The sequence below is a fragment of the Delphinapterus leucas genome, chromosome 8 (genome assembly GCF_059928025.1).
Source record: "Delphinapterus leucas isolate spDelLeu-1000000601 "Yukka" chromosome 8, BTC_Dleu_Yukka2, whole genome shotgun sequence".
Classification (NCBI taxonomy): domain Eukaryota; kingdom Metazoa; phylum Chordata; class Mammalia; order Artiodactyla; family Monodontidae; genus Delphinapterus; species Delphinapterus leucas.
Window position 1 is genome coordinate 63,518,344 of NC_143136.1, and position 16,699 is coordinate 63,535,042.

Here is a 16,699-nt window from a genome sequence, read left to right on the forward strand (position 1 = left end):
ACTTTGCCTCTCATAATTGGAGAGAGCATTTAAGAATTTTATTTCAAAAGTATCTATGCTTATGGTTCCTTAATCTAGACTACTTGGAGGTTTTAAAATGCAATAAAAATTTCTGACCACTCGGCCATAATGGAAATTTCCATCTCTAACAGTAATATAACACCTTTTTACAAAATGCTTAATAGTTATAAAGTACTTTATAGTTCTAGAACACTGCTACAAACAATAGTTCATTTGATCCTTAACATTTCCTGGTAAGGTAGATGGAACAATTACTACCATTCTTCTGTGATGAGTCCACAGATGCAGAGAAGCTACACAGCTGGTTTCCTGACATGCAGTGAGGAGAAGAACCGTGACTCAAAGCAAGCAGTCTCTCTACTGACTGCACCGTGCCCCTTCCCTTTCAGGATCTTTGTGGATTTGCCTCTTTCGATACCAGATGCTAATGTATGACTGAAAAATGATGATGCTTACAATGCAGTGTCTTGGCTGGGACAGAATAATAGGGACAGTGATTTAAAAATGACTCTTTTTTTATGTAGCAACTACCGGAAATGTGCCTCATCAACAGCTTTATGGCCTAATTCTTAAATAATATAGTACACTGTATTGTAGGAGAACAATTAAAATTTAGTAAGTACCGGATGAATTGAACTGATGTCAGGAGACCAGAGTCCAGAGAGACTAGGTAAATCATTGACTAAATGAATTGGTTTTCTCTGTACAATAGGAGAAAAACTGCACCTACCTACTTCACAATGAGTTAAGGAGCTCAACTAAGAAAACAGATGTGAGACAATTGGGGATTAAATAGTACCTAATTCACTCAACAAATATTTACTGAGTAGCCATTGGGAGCTAAGCACTGTGATAGATGCTATAATGGGATTAAGCACAAACTACCCTACGCCAATGGAAACCAAAGCTTCATAAAATATGGAAAACTGTTAGGAACTTCAGGGATCACAGACAAACGGAGTTGAGGAAAGACAGGTGCAGATCAATGAACACGGTAACAGCTTACAATGATGGATAGGCTTACTCTCAAAAAGGAGCAAATCATTCACTGTCCAGTTACAACGTAAAGGCTAAAATACATAGACTTTTGAGTAGATGCAGTAACGTGAACCACATACCTGATTTCAAAGATTTAGTATGCAGCAAAAGAACGAAATATCTCAATTTTTAATCCTGATTACATGTTCAAATCATATGATTTTGGATATACCAAGTTAAATAAAACGTTATTTAAACAGATGTCACCTGTTTCTTTTTACTTTTTAATGTGGCTACTAGAAAATTTTAAATGACTAAGAAGCCTGACCTATCATATTTCTTTTGGATAGTGGTGTTCTAGAAGACGTATTACGGCCAAAAGAAAAGTCCGGGCAGTGTATGGTTCTGAAAAGGCTAATCATGGTGTATGATGACTTTGTGAGGCATGGACCAAAGATACAAGAGAGAATGAGTCAAGTGTCATCAAACCCACAAATCACAAAAATTCTGATGGCTTACGTGGGAACACAACTATAGTCAGGAGGAACCTGCAAGGTATTGCTGGTGATTCCAAAGCAAATGGGTTGAAAACTAAAAGAAGCGAGGGCACAGGAATCATTTTATTTCTCCTTCCAGCTGAAGCACAAATATTTGAGGGAGAAATAAGTCTATGAAATGCCTGTTAGAACTGAAGTCCAATGTACCTCCAGCACTTTCCCTCCAGCAGTCAGTGACTATCTTACACACATATACTCTACCTGGAATAATGCTTTATTCAGCTGACAGAGCTCCTTGGTACGTGCAACCAAACTAGTTAATACTGACAATCCACTTACATTACTTATCTCCAATAAATGTTCAGAAAATAATTGATAGTCTCTACGCCCCACACAATCATCAACCAGAATACTGAAGGGACCCGTAGGGATTCAACTGCAAGTGCCCCACGGGAGGCCCATGTCTCATTGAAGTCTCAACACCCAGCCCAGTACTGGTTACACAGTAAGTGCCCAATAAATATTCATTAAATACATAAAAAGTGGTAGTATATTAGAAGGTAAAAGTCCACACCTAACAATACGGAAAAGGCAGAAACCAGAAATTTTAGACTGGTAAGCCTACTGCTGCAGATGGATCATCAAACAGATGGGGGTGAGCACTGAGAAGTGAGGACCCAGGAGCCAGAAAAGGCCTCCTAAAACCAAGTCACCCAGATGGGCCGTTATTCTTTTTTTCACCCTGCCTCCACTTGTGCAGAGAACGACTTAAGTAACAGAGTAAATCTTCATGTTCACAAGACCTTTGACAAAATCTCTTATTACACCTTTTAAAAATATGGAGAAATAGCAGGCATAATGACACAGCAGTTCTAAGATAGTAATGAGTAGAAAAATCATAAAGACAGACTGGTGGTTGAGAGATTGAGGTCAGCTTAAAGAAACAGTGTACTAGGAGTCCCTCTGGGTCAACGTTCTTCTTCAGTGAGTTGGGAGAAGCATGAAAGGCATATTTGCAAGTACCATAAAAGTAGCAGGGATAAGTGTGACACTGGATGTGGTTCAGAAGACCCTAATTGGGCTAGAATATCTGAAAACAGCATGATGAAATCTAACAGGAATAAATGTAGGTGGTATGATTAGGTATACAAATGAATCATAATTAGAAATAAAAATACATAAAAATGAAATAAATGTAGGATGAGGGCAATTTGGTCTGGCAGCAGCTCAGCTATTTATCAGATCGCCACCAGTGCGAGGTGAAAGCTCCTTAGAAAATGTCAATGCAAAGGCAAGCTGCATCAGAAGAAATGCAGTTCCGAATACAGCTTTTTGTTAGTGGTCTTATATTTTCTATCAGCCAGTCCACACTTGGAACGTCGTGACAAGAAGGATTCTGAGGAACAAAGGAGAACAAGCAGGAATAACTGAAGGGATTAGAGATGCTTTCTGAAGAGAAGGCCTACAGATGATATATTAGAAAACTTCACGTTCTTAAGAGTTTTCTATCAGAAGTGGTAGCGTACACTTTGTCTGTTTTCCAGAAGGTACTTTTTTTTTTGCGTTACGCGGGCCTCTCACTGTTGTGGCCTCTCCCATTGCAGAGCACAGACTCCGGACGTGCAAGCTCAGCAGCCATGGCTCATGGGCCTAGCCACTCCGTGGCATGTGGGATCTTCCCGGACCGGGGCACGAACCCATGTCCCCTGCATCGGCAGGCGAACTCTCAACCACTGCGCCACCAGGGAAGTCCCAGAAGGTACTTTTCTGAGAAGGGGAGGGAGTCACAGATCTTTTGAGAATCTGATAGAGCCACGGGCCCTGCCCCCCAGGAAAAAAATGTACACACATACATTTTACAAACAGTTTCAGGGGGTTCTAAACCAGATTAAGAACCCCTAGCTTAGAAGTTATAAAGACCCAAGTTTCTGTTTCATATTAAAAACTTATTTCTCCCTCGACCTCTAAAGCAATACTCCTAATCAGGAAATTGAGAGAATTCCTATCCTGGGCAGAGGTGTGGGAGAGCAGTTTGGAGCCGATCACCTATAGGGTCCCTCCCAATTCTAGGATTCCCTAATCTAAAAGGAATTTTTGAATAATTTCATAGGATTAAGGCAAATATTTAAAACACTATTTGTTACTGTCATTCACCTTACTGTTTTAAATACTCTCTATGCCCATTACACTCCAGAAATAGAAACAGGATCAAAACAAAGGTCATCCAAGCACTAACATAATTTATGAGACATATCTGACAAGGATTTCATTCACTGGATGCACAACCACAGTGGCAGCAGGTATACAGAAATTACTTCTTGTCTCCCAAACAATAAAACATTTCCCTCCACAAGTTGCTTTTTGAAAAACTTGGCTGCACTAAGGGTTGTGGTAGCAGAAGCCCTACAGCATTTGCAGTATCAGCTCTCGTTTTGTATTTGGTTACAAGGATTTTTCTAAGCAGCTGGTTTATATCATCATCACAGGGCATACCCGTGAGTTATTCATTAGCAGCATTACGTAATTTCTATATTCTGAGTTTACGTTCTAGGTAACTCATTGCTGTCTAAACCTGAAGAGCTTTTGCACATTAGCTAGAAAGGAGGAGGAGAGATACATCTCAACGTTAATTCTACCCTTAAAGGGCAATAAGCAAATGAAAGTACTTGAGAGTGATTCTTACTTCTTTAAAATTCAGGTTCTCAGAAATCCTAAGCAGGAAAAGTTTTCTCTTATTCTTTTGAGATATTTTTCCTGGATTTTGCTTGACTTCCTTCTATTTAAATTCCTACCACTAGTTCTGCTAATAATCTTGAAAGAGCTCCAATCCTGAAATAATTATAGATGCATTATATTCAAAATTACTTCAATGTTTGCTACCTACAATCATATAAAACTATAATGACATTTTGTATATGCCTGTTGCCAATACACAGCACTGCTGCTGGGATACGATTTTCATAATAAGTAAGTGTGAGAAAGAGCTGCCAGCCTCAAGGAGAAGGGGTGTGTGTGTGTGTGTGTGTGTGTGTGTGTGTGTGTGTGAGATTAATTTGTTTACGGAACCTCAGTGATAGATGTTACTCGCTTAAAAGCCCCAACTTTATTTTTGTAATTTTCCTATTGGACTGAAAAGGCAGCCCTTCATTTCTCCACTTTCTCCAATTTCCGTTGCTGTCATTTCCCATTCAGATCAATTTCTCAAAATGGAAAAAAATCTGCCATCAATGGTAGACTTTAAGTGATATGGAGGGATCATTTTTTTCTAGAAGTAATAGCCTTCCATAAAAATTAATGACAGTGGACCTATTTTCTATAGAAAGGATTGTCAAATTCCATCCAAATCTGTCATTATCTTTTTCTTAGCTAATGACATCCAGACATTAAGGGGTCAGAAATCATTTTAAGGGTTACTTTTAAGTTATACTTTCCAGTTGTTTAGTTATAAATGCAGATGATGAGGAGAATTATACAGGACACTGGTTCTCAAACTTTAATGTGTAGCAGAATCATCAGGAAGGCGTATCAAAATCCAGATTGCCAGGCCCCATCTCCAGAGTCTGCGATTCAGTAGGTCTGGGGTGGGTGGGGACCAATAGGTTGCATTTCTAACAAGTCCAGAGGTGACAGCTGCTGCTGCTGGGGGTCCAGGGACAACCCTTGGTGAACCCCTGGTACAGGATGATCCCTGATATCTAACTGATTGCAACACCATATTTCCTTTCTTAATTCAAACTCTCATGGCTAAGGTTTTTGAATCATACTCTAGATTGGAGCCTAAAATGGCAGACAGCTTCCTGTGGCTTAAGAACCTACATAAGCCACATCCTCCTCTAACGATCCTGTGGAAAATATCCGTAAAGAATGCAACCCCCTTCTGGAAGAAGAAATCAAGCTGTTTCTTGAGTCCCTCCCTCGTTTTCTTTAAACTTCTTACTAAGTATCTGGAGTGAAATTCAACAGGAAAATGGTTCATAAAACCTATCTGGATGGGGCGCTTTTATTGGAAAGAAGACTGGCATACTTACCAAAGAGGAAATATACCCAGTCGTGTGGTGATAAAAACCATGGCAAACATAACAAACAGGAGATCACAAATTTTCTGAAACTTGGCGTAATTTGCCATTTTGGCAGCCTGTGAAAGGAAGAAATGTGACAGATTAATTTGGTTAAATTGATAAATGAAAAGCTTCTTTCAATATGCATGAGTCTCCTTTAAGATATAACCTACCAGAGGCATAAAACTGCCTGCTACTTTGAAATGTCATGCATCATGCATCATATTTATAAATTACCCATAAGTCGAGTGAAATGTGATATTAACCATAAGTAGAACTACTGACTGTCAGAGATTTAATAAAATATTCAGCAACCTGAAAATTCAATTATATGGTTGATTTCAGGAAAACAGAAAAATATGAAATTCTTGCATTACAGATGATACTAGCAAGCCAAAGACGCCAAAACAGGAATTTGGCATAAGAGGTCAAAATAGAAAGTGCTACATAATCCTTTAAACTTTTAATGAGTCCCAAACACTAAGGTCACGAACTTTATAGAGAATATTGAGACTTCCTGCATTTTTTTCCCCCTTTCTACTTAGAATTATAGGTTTTCCTTAAATAGGTATAAGGAGTGCTCTGGGGAGACAGTTTCTTGGCTTATCCTCACAAATTTAGAAATGAATGTGTCAAGATCACATTATTTCAGCGAATCCACTTGGGTATAATTTTCAAATTTACATTAATGGGTCATTTTCTAGATGAAAGTCACTAATGTTCAGAATGTCTGTGAGAATTACACTAATAATTTATGGTAGTGATTTAAGTGACCACTTTTTATATTATAAATTAGTCGAAGGAAGAAATACATCCCTTTCTCTACCATCTACTTTAAAAAAAAATTTATTTATTTATTTGGCTGTACCGGGTCTTAGTTATGGCACTCGGGATCTGCCTGTGGGATCTTTAGTTGTGGCATGCGGGATCTAATTCCCTGCCCAGAGACTGAACTCGCGCCCCCTGCATTGGAAGCGTGGAGCCTTAACCGCTGGACCACCAGGGAAGTCCCTGCCGTCTACTTTTTATAGATGATTCTAAGTAAGAACAGGTGACACTGAAAACATAATTGTCCTTGATTACTGCTTTTTACATTTTCACATATAATTCACAGTACCCACACACAGGGTTATAAATTGAAGAGGTCTTTTAAATTCATAACATTATTTTCTACTTCTTGTAAAGTTAAATTAGCTGAGTCAAACTTGAAAGGATTGTTGACAGTATCCACAGAAGCTATAATTTAATAGCTTTAAGTAAAATACAAAGCTACCAGAGAAATATATTCCTAAGGGGAAATATCTATTAATTGAGTGGAAGCCAGGATTATGAACTTTTAATTTCATGCATACTTTGGATGTGACACCACAACTTATACTAAGAAAGAAAAAAAGCATCTTCTGCCTCCTTCTGGCTACGTAAACCATGTAGCTTTCTTTTACATTCATTCACCAGTATTCAATAAAAAAAGCATTAAACATCCATTTTTCTGAAATGTCTAAGCCATAGATTCCACTTTGAAGAGTCAACATATCTCATTATTTGGATATTCTCAAGCATTATTTTATGATGTCAAAGAGAATCCAAATGATGAAGAACATTTGCTTTTAAGCCACATGACTGGGATTTCTAGATTATTTTTCTTTTCTAGATAAAAGTGGTGGATGATGATTCAACCCACATTTTCTGAATTATGGCTCTGCCAAGCATTATGCCATCCATTTCCCCAGACACTAGAGTTGGCAGATTATACAGGATTGACTTCAAAACTGTATATTGCTATATAAATTTCTACCTCCAAGCACACTTAGGATTTAACCACATGGTAACTGACTTTCAGGAAATTGCCTTTATACTAGTTTTATTTCTCCTGTAAAAAAATGTGCTGAGGGCTTCCCTGGTGGCGCAGTGTTTGGGAGTCCACCTGCTGATGCAGGGGACACGGGTTCGTGCCCCGGTCCGGGAAGATCCCACATGCCACGGAGCGGCTGGGCCCGTGAGCCATGGTCGCTGAGCCTGCGCGTCCGGAGCCTGTGCTCCGCAACGGGAGAGGCCACAACAGTGAGAGGCCCGCGTACCGCAAAAAAGAAAGAAAAAAAAATGTGCTGAATAGAATCTAGCTTGAATCACTTAAAAACCATAGCGCCAAACTATCATCTGACATATCTAACCCGTTAGGACTACTTTTCTGTTTCATAGCCTTATAGGGACCAGAGTCTTTAATGAAGTGCTGTATACACTTCAAACCTTGACTAATTGCCTTTATAGCAGATTCAATTTTATGGCCTGGAATTTCTGCTTATATTGGAATAACAAATAATTACTGGAGGGCACCTCTATTCTACATTCACAGTGATAGCACATGCTTCAAAGGGGCAGAACTGTGGGCCAACAGGAATAAAAAATAAGCATACAGATTCTAAGACCCATTTCTACATGGGATTTGTACTCTGGTAAGTTCAGTTTTGACCAGTTATATAAATTTCTTAGGACTAAAATGAAAAAACTAGAGTTATATAACCTTATTGAGTATGTCTCTTCATGGAGGCCGTGATTAAGAGTAAATACCGCATCAAAATTTTACTTGGGATTTTATCTTTTGAAATATGCTAGAAGCATTTTTCTTTTTCTTTTTTTTTGCTACTTGAGTAATTTTAAGTGATAATGGTTTAGAAACTTAATCAAAGTGCAACCAATATTTCCTCAGATATTCTTAATGCTTACATGCATAGAAAACATAGTTTTTATATAAAATTTGTAATTCATATATACTTTCACTATAAAAATACTAGGATAATATGTATATTGGTAATAAAAACTATGACTACTCATTAATTTCATCAGGATGTACTATTACTAACTAAACAGAGCTATATACACTTCCCAGATAAATCAGTGTGAAACCTGTAACACTAGAAACAAAACCTATTCAAATAGTAATTTTCCTATTGTAAAACACTCATTTCTTAAGTGTGGAAGGGTTAAGGTTTTCATTATTCTATTAATAAAGAATGCTAACTTGGTGAATGTTTTTTGCACACCACTTTATATACTAAAGTCTCACTTTCACCAATTTAACCTACAAAGAAACACTCCGCAGTTTCAAAGCAGTCATGTACTAACTTCTCCCAGCACCATCTATCAGACCCTAGAAAAACTGATGATCTGGGGGATTTCCTGAATTCCAAATTTTGTATTCTTGTAGATGAAAGAAAACTTTTACCTCTAGAAGAGCATCGGCTGAATCATGGAGACAGAGGACTAGGGTCCCTACTCGGGCCATGTTGTTGACATATGAAAAGGTAATCAAAAAAATAGATACAAGATGATGCAGGAACATAACGCCAAAGTCCTGGGAAGGAGAAGACACAGGCATGTTAGTTAGGACTTCGCAGCAACGCAGCTTTTCCATTCATCTATTCAACCATTCATCCAATAATTTTAAGGCTCTCTATGGGTCCAGCACTGGCAACACTAATGTGAGTAAGAGATAGTTCTACACTTTTGAGAGTTTACTGAGTCCTGGGAGAGAAACACAGGACATCAGTGACTGTGGAAAATGTGATCAACACCAGGACTAAGGCCAAATCATAAAGGGTGTTTTGTACTAAGCCAAGGAATTTGAAGCTATGGGAGGAACTGCCATAGGATTTGGTGAATGAAAAATATTGCCTGCCATATCAGTAAACAAAGGATGTTGCAGCCATCAAGCCATCACATTACAGCCTCCCCTAGAGTGAGCCCTGAGGAAACTCAGGATGGAAACAGGATGCCCCCCATCTAGCAGTCAGCTGCTGCAGCCACCCCTGACAGTGCACCCTGAGGAGACTCAGGATGAGAAAGCAGAGGATACTGGCCCCAGATAGCTGAGGTGCATATCAAAGGAATGATTCCAGGGAGCCCAGACTCTTGCATCTTCCCATACATAGAAAAGAGCTAAATTCCTTAACTTGAGGTATCTGGCTTTCTTTCATTAACAGTAATCTTTTGATGTTCCGACTACCTGGTGTTTGTTGCAAAAAATCCTATATATTCTGGCTCCCCCTTTGTCTCTTCGGAGCAATCTCTCAGAGTGATTGGAGATGCTCTGTCCCCAGCTTAAGGACTCAGTTTTGTCCATCATTTATTTGACGATGTGAGAATTATGTTTTATTATATAATTCTCAACTTTTAGGTTGTGCTTTTTTTTTTTCAGTCGACAGGTTTTAAGCAAAGAAAGGTATTACTTGGATTTGTACTTTAGGAAAATCTTTTGGGTAGCAGCACAGGTCCAACTAGACCACTTCTCTGACTATGAGTGGCTGGAGATTTGGCATCTTTCTCCTGGAATATGCCCAATGAGATGTTAAAATAAGAATCATAATATGTTGGCATTTCTGATGGGTCCTACACAAACAAGCTCTCAATTTTAACCATTATCCATCTACAGTCATTAGAAAAAAATAATTGGCAAAAGTAATGGTAAGCTGGCCATCCTCATTTGGTCAACTTCAAGGGAGCTGCTTCTTGGCCCATGTGAAAAGATCATCTTTCTCTGGTACTGATTTATCTTCTGGCCACCTGGTTTATTGTAACATGGAATTTCTGTTGCTTAGAAATGGTGTCTCTCTTACTGGTATTTTTACTCTTATTTAATCTGAATTTCTCCCAGAGTAAACTTGAACTTCTCTGGGGCTTAAATGCCAGGACTAGCCCTAATGATGATCTACTTGAAACCATGGAGAAAGAGGACTACTCTCTTATGGGCCATTCATGTAGAGATAAATTAGCCAAAATGAGAAGCATATTTTGCAACAGAGGGAGAGAGAAAAAGAGAGCAAGTGTGTGCACACATACATATTCTGTTGATGTCAAGCAGTTTGGGGTCTGAAAGGTCAACTATGATGACTTTTAAATGGCTTTAAAACATTTAAACAATATTTTTTGTTTAGATCCTGAAAGTAACTAATGATAATCTGTAAGTAATGAAATATTGCTCCCATTAGGTCATTTTTCCATTTATTTCATTGTATAGCTCCCATATTGAAAAAATTTCCAATTATTTGATTTTAATTTATATAACTTAAACCTATAAAGCTATGGATTTTTCTACTGTTTAAATTCCTGTACTACAGAACTCTTTAAGAATATCATTTTATATTTTATAAAATCAAGCTTTAAATGACAATGATGAAATAAAGTTAAAATGGGTATATTTTAAAAAACACACACAATGTTTAAATGGTTCTGTATACACTTTGGTGAACGTGTCCAGAGGTTACTTTTCTGCCTTGGAAAGTGCCAGACATTTACTGATAACCATATTGATTTATTACTAGGATAAACAATGTATTAGTTTCTTAAATAAGGTCGAATAATTTTAAAAATGAAGTACAACTATTTCTCTTATTTTCAATTAACCTAGTCTCCGTGTTGCCATGATGGTGAATACCACTGTTGGCAGAATCATCTGTCTTGCATTAATTCATTCTAATGGCCACAGTAGAACTACAGTACCAAGTTGTGCAAACTCCTGCCGCCTGTTGACCTACCACTATACTCCTTCCTCCAGACCCACATTTGCATCTAGTTCTCAGCTCACTGGCAGAGAGAAATGAAGACCATGCTCTGAGTTTATTTAATCAGTGATTATGGACAGACTCAACTTACCAGTTTTACCTACATCTCTTGATTTTCTCTGATGCTTTTGTAGTCTCTAGGATTTTCCTAAAGCATTAGAGTTGAACAATACCAAAATGCCTAAGGCATATGAGAAAAATTGCTTTGATAACGTTTCCAAAGGGAAGATGAAGTCTCTTCACTACAGGCTGTTATCAGAAATGCATCACCTGGCATACAGTGATCTACCAGACAATAGCTACTTCAAAACAATGGATCAATTAAAGTGGAGCTAACCTATCCACTGACATTTTATACTGTTTCATAAACATAATTAAATAAAAACACAGAGTGCTAATTCAACAGTTCACTGAGTTTATATTCGCCCATGCTGAATTCACAGATTTTAAAGTCTAACTAGCTGAGTACCTAACCAGAACAATACTTTCCACATTTCTCTTTGTTTAGCCCTAAATGATTGCTCTTGATTCACTGAAAGAGAAGAGGTTTTCTCGATTTAATTTTAAAATGAATAAACATAAATTGATTAAAACACGTATGGAGGATTAGGGCCATTTTATAATTCAGTTTCCTAACATGTATCTGATATATATGTCAATAAATAAAACAATGCCCTTGGCAATACAGCAAGGCTGTCCTAAAAACAAAAGCCTTATTTTTCAGACAAAGTTTGCTTTGTGAAGATGATTTTTGCATAAAAATCCCCTCGTCCTAGAAAACATTTATGACTGAGGGGCTCAAAGCTATGCTCATTGAAGAAGACCAATTTTCATTATACTGTCATATCTGTATGAACATGAAAAGCATGAATAATGGATTTTGTCTTTTACACGTCTGCTTCCGAAAGCATTATACACAATGAAATACCTTTAATAAAATCCCTGCAATCATTATTTTTTGTTACTCTCATTCCCTCACCCTGACACATTTTTTTGAATAGGCAGTGAATCTGGTCCAAATAACAGTTTTTAAATGAATTGTCAATTTAGACTTTATCAGTGCATGGTGGGAAATGCCCATCCTCATGTTTGTTACTGCTGAAAGTGACTGGGTACAGGCAAGTTGCAGAAAACTTAGCATTTTAGGCTGAGAATATTTCCTTCCATTTTCAGTAGCATCAGTTACGTAGAGATTGTGATTTCTCGTTGGCCCTCATATTGAAGACGGATCCCGAAGTCCTTAGACAAAATTGACGACTGGCCTGGCTACCTGCATCAGTGGTCCCCAACCTCCTGTCATTCTGCCATATGGTTTCTGGATACATTCATAGCTCTAGTCAAGGGGTCCTTCTACGTTCCCTTCCTGATATTTACCCTGACCCCAGCCCCTCATTCCAGTGGCTTCTCCTACGTTAATTATCAGAGACAAGGGAAAAAAATAGATATGGACTTGACTCAAGCACGATTAGAATAAGCCTAAAATGAAAAGATTCAAGTAAAAGCCATTCATTTTAATACCAGAAGTTGGTAAGAAAACGCTGTTTTTTCCTTATTATATTTCTGAATGACATTTAGCGAACCCAGAACAGAGTCAGTCTGTTCTGTGTAGCTTTCACATCAGAAACTCGTAGGTGCAAGTAAACCTGTAGCTACTTGGGCTCCATCCCCGACTCTTAGAATGAGAATCGGCATCCTTAACTCAGTTCTCCAGGGGAATTCTCTGCACAATAAAAGATCGGCATCAAAGGGCCAGAGAGGTCACCCTCTCATTAAGACATAAGTCTGATGTTCTATATGATGCAACTCCATTTGCAATGGTCAGGCTGAAAGAGGCTTTGAAATAATACTCTGTTTTCAGGAAGCACCAGAAATTCACCTTGATATACACATTTTTATGAGAGCAAAATTAACTCTATTCTCATTTTTAAACAACTCACTACAAATAAGAAACTTGTTCTCTAAATTCTCATTTGCTAGACAAAGTATTAACAATTTTATGCAGTTTCTTTTGGGAATAATCTTTGTAACAAATAAAGAAAAGCACTGGTGAACCTTCTCAAAGAGGAGTAAGAAGACCAAGGTTTTAAGTGATGGCTGATTTAGATGCTCACATATGGTGAAAAATATGACATATCACTATGCAAGACAAAGAAAAGACTCTTCTTTCTTGGATGCAAGTGACATGTGCCAGCTTTCCCAAATTTAATAAATATCATAAATAAATATCATTAATAAACTTACTCTAACTCATGAATAGAAATCAGGTAATACCAGGTCAACCATTTAACAGATTTTCAAACTCTCTATGACACAGAGGGACAGAAACATAATTTGAAACTGATTTCATTTTATGGCAACTATAGCAGTAATAGAAATCTCTCATTTCTGTGTGTTTTGTTTTTTTAAAACAACAGTTTTCTTATTTGAGTCTTCAAGGTACAAAGAAATTAGCAGGACTTTTAACAGAGTAACATGCTCTTTTTTTCTAGAGATCAATAACACTCTCCCTATTTCTTCCCTGGCGATTGTGCAACCTGGGGGTAAAACTCAGAATGTTGGGGAGCAATGTGGCTGTGCAGGAAGTGTACTTCAAGCCTGTAACTTGGAAACATGCAGGGGAGAGTGTCCACTCAGGTTCCCCCTCCACTCACGGAGATGGGGAGAACTTCAGATAAAACTTACGTGTGACAAGAATAATCGTAGTTAAATACTTTTCCCATTGAGGTAATATGAAAATATAATAGATTTTCAACCTTTGGCTATGTATAGCTAAAGTCCTGACTAAGAGTATGAACATATATATATTCCTCTTAAAAAGCAAAGAAACAAACGACTACAAAACTGTCCAGGTTGTAAAGACAATGACTGCAATGAAAGTATACTCAGAGTGATTTATAAAAATCAGTTGATTCTGATTTGCCCCATATTAGGCAACTTGAAAATTATACCTTTCTCTTACCAGCGCATGACGCAAGGAGTTCATATAATGTATGTAAATGTAAATGTCAACCTTTGGGTATCTGGAATCTCCCACATTTACTTGGTTATTATATTTTTAGCTGGCCTTGAGTTTTGGCTCACTCTAAAGAGAACCAGTTAAATGTGCCATTTAAAGAAAGGTATTTCAAATAACAAGTTCTTCAAAAATTGTAACTAAAGTTCGCTCTCATTCTCATGTATAGCCTATGCACTCTGGTGTAAATATTTATGGGAAAATCTGGAAATGGATGAAAAATTGTGATTTATTTGGAAAAAGTTTAATTATAAAGTAGAGGAGTCCTGGCAGGAATGATTCAATTATCTCATCTCTAAAAGCAGTCCATGAATAAAACCTCATTCACACAAAATCTAAAGTCAAATTTATTTTTACACTTTTTTTCCCCAATAGACTAGATTTTTCACCTTTGGGCCTAAATATATACAGATTTAGGTCCTTGAGGGAGATACCTGTCTCCTACAAATATAATTCTAAAAATAGTAAATGCTAAGAAATTGATTGGTTAAAGACTTTAAACTTGCTACTGTTACTATCAAAATGTTTTAAAAATATATACTGATAGGCTTCCCTGGTGGCGCAGTGGTTGAGAGTCCGCCTGCCGATGCAGGGGACACGGGTTCGTGCCCCGGTCCGGGAAGATCCCACATGCCGCGGAGCGGCTAGGCCCGTAAGCCATGGCCGCTGAGCCTGCGCGTCCGGAGCCTGTGCTCCGCAACGGGAGAGGCCACAACAGTGAGAGGCCCGCGTACCGCAAAAAAAAAAAAAAAATTAAAATAAATAAATATATATATATATATATATATATATACTGATGTGATGTGAATATCTCTACTAGCCATTCTCCAAGCTGACATCCTCACTGTTCACCAAATTTGTGTGTACAGGTGACTCAACTTTAGAGCAGAGAAAGACACACTATGGCCCCCAGGCCAAATCTGGCCCTCATTTGTTTTTGTAAATAATGTTTTATTAGAACACAGCCACATCCATTTGTTTAATTATTGTTTATGGCAGTGTTCTTGCTACAGTGGTAGAGTTAAGTGGTTGCAACAGAGACTATACAGCCTCCAAGTTTAAAATATTTACTAGCAGGCCCTTTACAGAAAAGTTTGACGAGCCCTGCCTTAGAGCCACATCAAAAGGCATAACACGGGAAACTCAGCCATGTAATTTGAGATGTGGCAATTGCATAGGCTCAAGGCTTCCTTCATCACATTTTCTTTAGATACAGAATATGTATGAGGTTTAATTTTCATAGCTATTCAGAAGTAACCCATTAAGTATTACTTTCAAAATTCAGATAAATCATTTAAAAAAAAGAGTTTTGGCAGGTATCTCCATCAAAATTCTCATGATAAACTATAACTACAACTTCAAGATCATTTTCAAATCGAGGAGCTTCTTCAGAAAAAGCTTGAGCTTTTGTAAAAACAAGAGCTGCCTGTCCGGATGCAATATATTACTCTCTCTACTGCTACATGTGCCATTACTTCAGAGCTTCTGGGAACATACATAAATGAAATAAAGAACTTCTGTGTAAGCAGTGTTTACCCAATCTTTCTCCTGTGTAACATTTGTGGCACATTTTAAGATCAAGAAGTCATATCATCTCATCTACTATGAATTGTTTAGCTGATATTTAATCTTTAATTGATTTTATTACTGTGGAAAAAGGTGCAATAAAATTTTATTTGCACAATAGGACACAGTAAGACAGTGCCCCCAATACCCTCCCACTGTGCCTGGCCAGAGCTCGGAACTTAATCTACAACTCCCTGGAGCCCTCCTCCCTGCTTTCCTTTCCTCTTCCCATTGAAAGTACACTCTCCAAATGCACTCTGCTTTCAAATGATGTAGCTATTTTCCTTAATTATACACACGTCTTTTTTCTCATTGAATCTTTGTATAGAGATGTTCTCCATAACTACAAGTCTTGCCAAATTACAAGCTCCAGGAGTTGCAGGCCTTTATATACATCATCTGGGCTTATATACATCATCTGGACTATTTAAACTACTCTTGGGGCTTCCCTGGTGGTGCAGTGGTTAAGAATCCGCGTGCCAGGACTTCCCTGGTGGCGCAGTGGTTGAGAGCCCGCCTGCCGATGCAGGGGACACAGGTTCGTGCCCCAGTCCGGGAGGATCCCACATGCCACAGAGCGGCTGGGCCCGTGAGCCATGGTCGATGAGCCTGCGCGTCCAGAGCCCGTGCTCTGCAACGGGAGAGGCCACAACAGTGGCCCGTGTACCGCAAAAAAAAAAAAAAAAAAAAAAGAATCCGCGTGCCAATGCAGGGGACACGGTTTTGAGCCCTGGTCCGGAAAGATCCCACATGCCGGGGAGCAACTAAGCTCATGCTCCATAACTACTGAGCCTGTGCTCTAGAGCCCGCGAGCCACAACTACTGAGCCTGCACGCCTAGAGCCTGTGCTCTGCAACAAGAGAAGCCACTGCAACGAGAAGCCCGCGCAACGCAACAAAGAGTAGCCCCCGCTCGCTGAAACTAGAGAAAGCCTGCGCACAGCAACGAAGACCCAACGCAGACAAAAATAAATAAATATTTAAAATAAATAAATAACTACTCTTGGCC

The 16,699-nt window shown here is 38.4% G+C and overlaps 1 protein-coding gene across 6 annotated transcripts in view; it reads right to left on the bottom strand.

Annotated features, from left to right (window-relative positions):
- Window positions 1–16,699, bottom strand: part of CERS6 (ceramide synthase 6) — a 322,733-nt gene that overhangs the window by 46,105 nt on the left and 259,929 nt on the right. For all 6 annotated transcript variants that reach the window (XM_089916722.1, XM_089916721.1, XM_022569957.2 and 3 more), the window contains 2 exons: window positions 8,778–8,906; window positions 5,525–5,631 (listed from right to left, as the gene is read on the bottom strand). In XM_089916722.1, coding sequence (XP_089772848.1) covers window positions 5,525–5,631; window positions 8,778–8,906 — 236 coding nt within the window. The remainder of the gene's footprint in view (window positions 1–5,524; window positions 5,632–8,777; window positions 8,907–16,699) is intronic.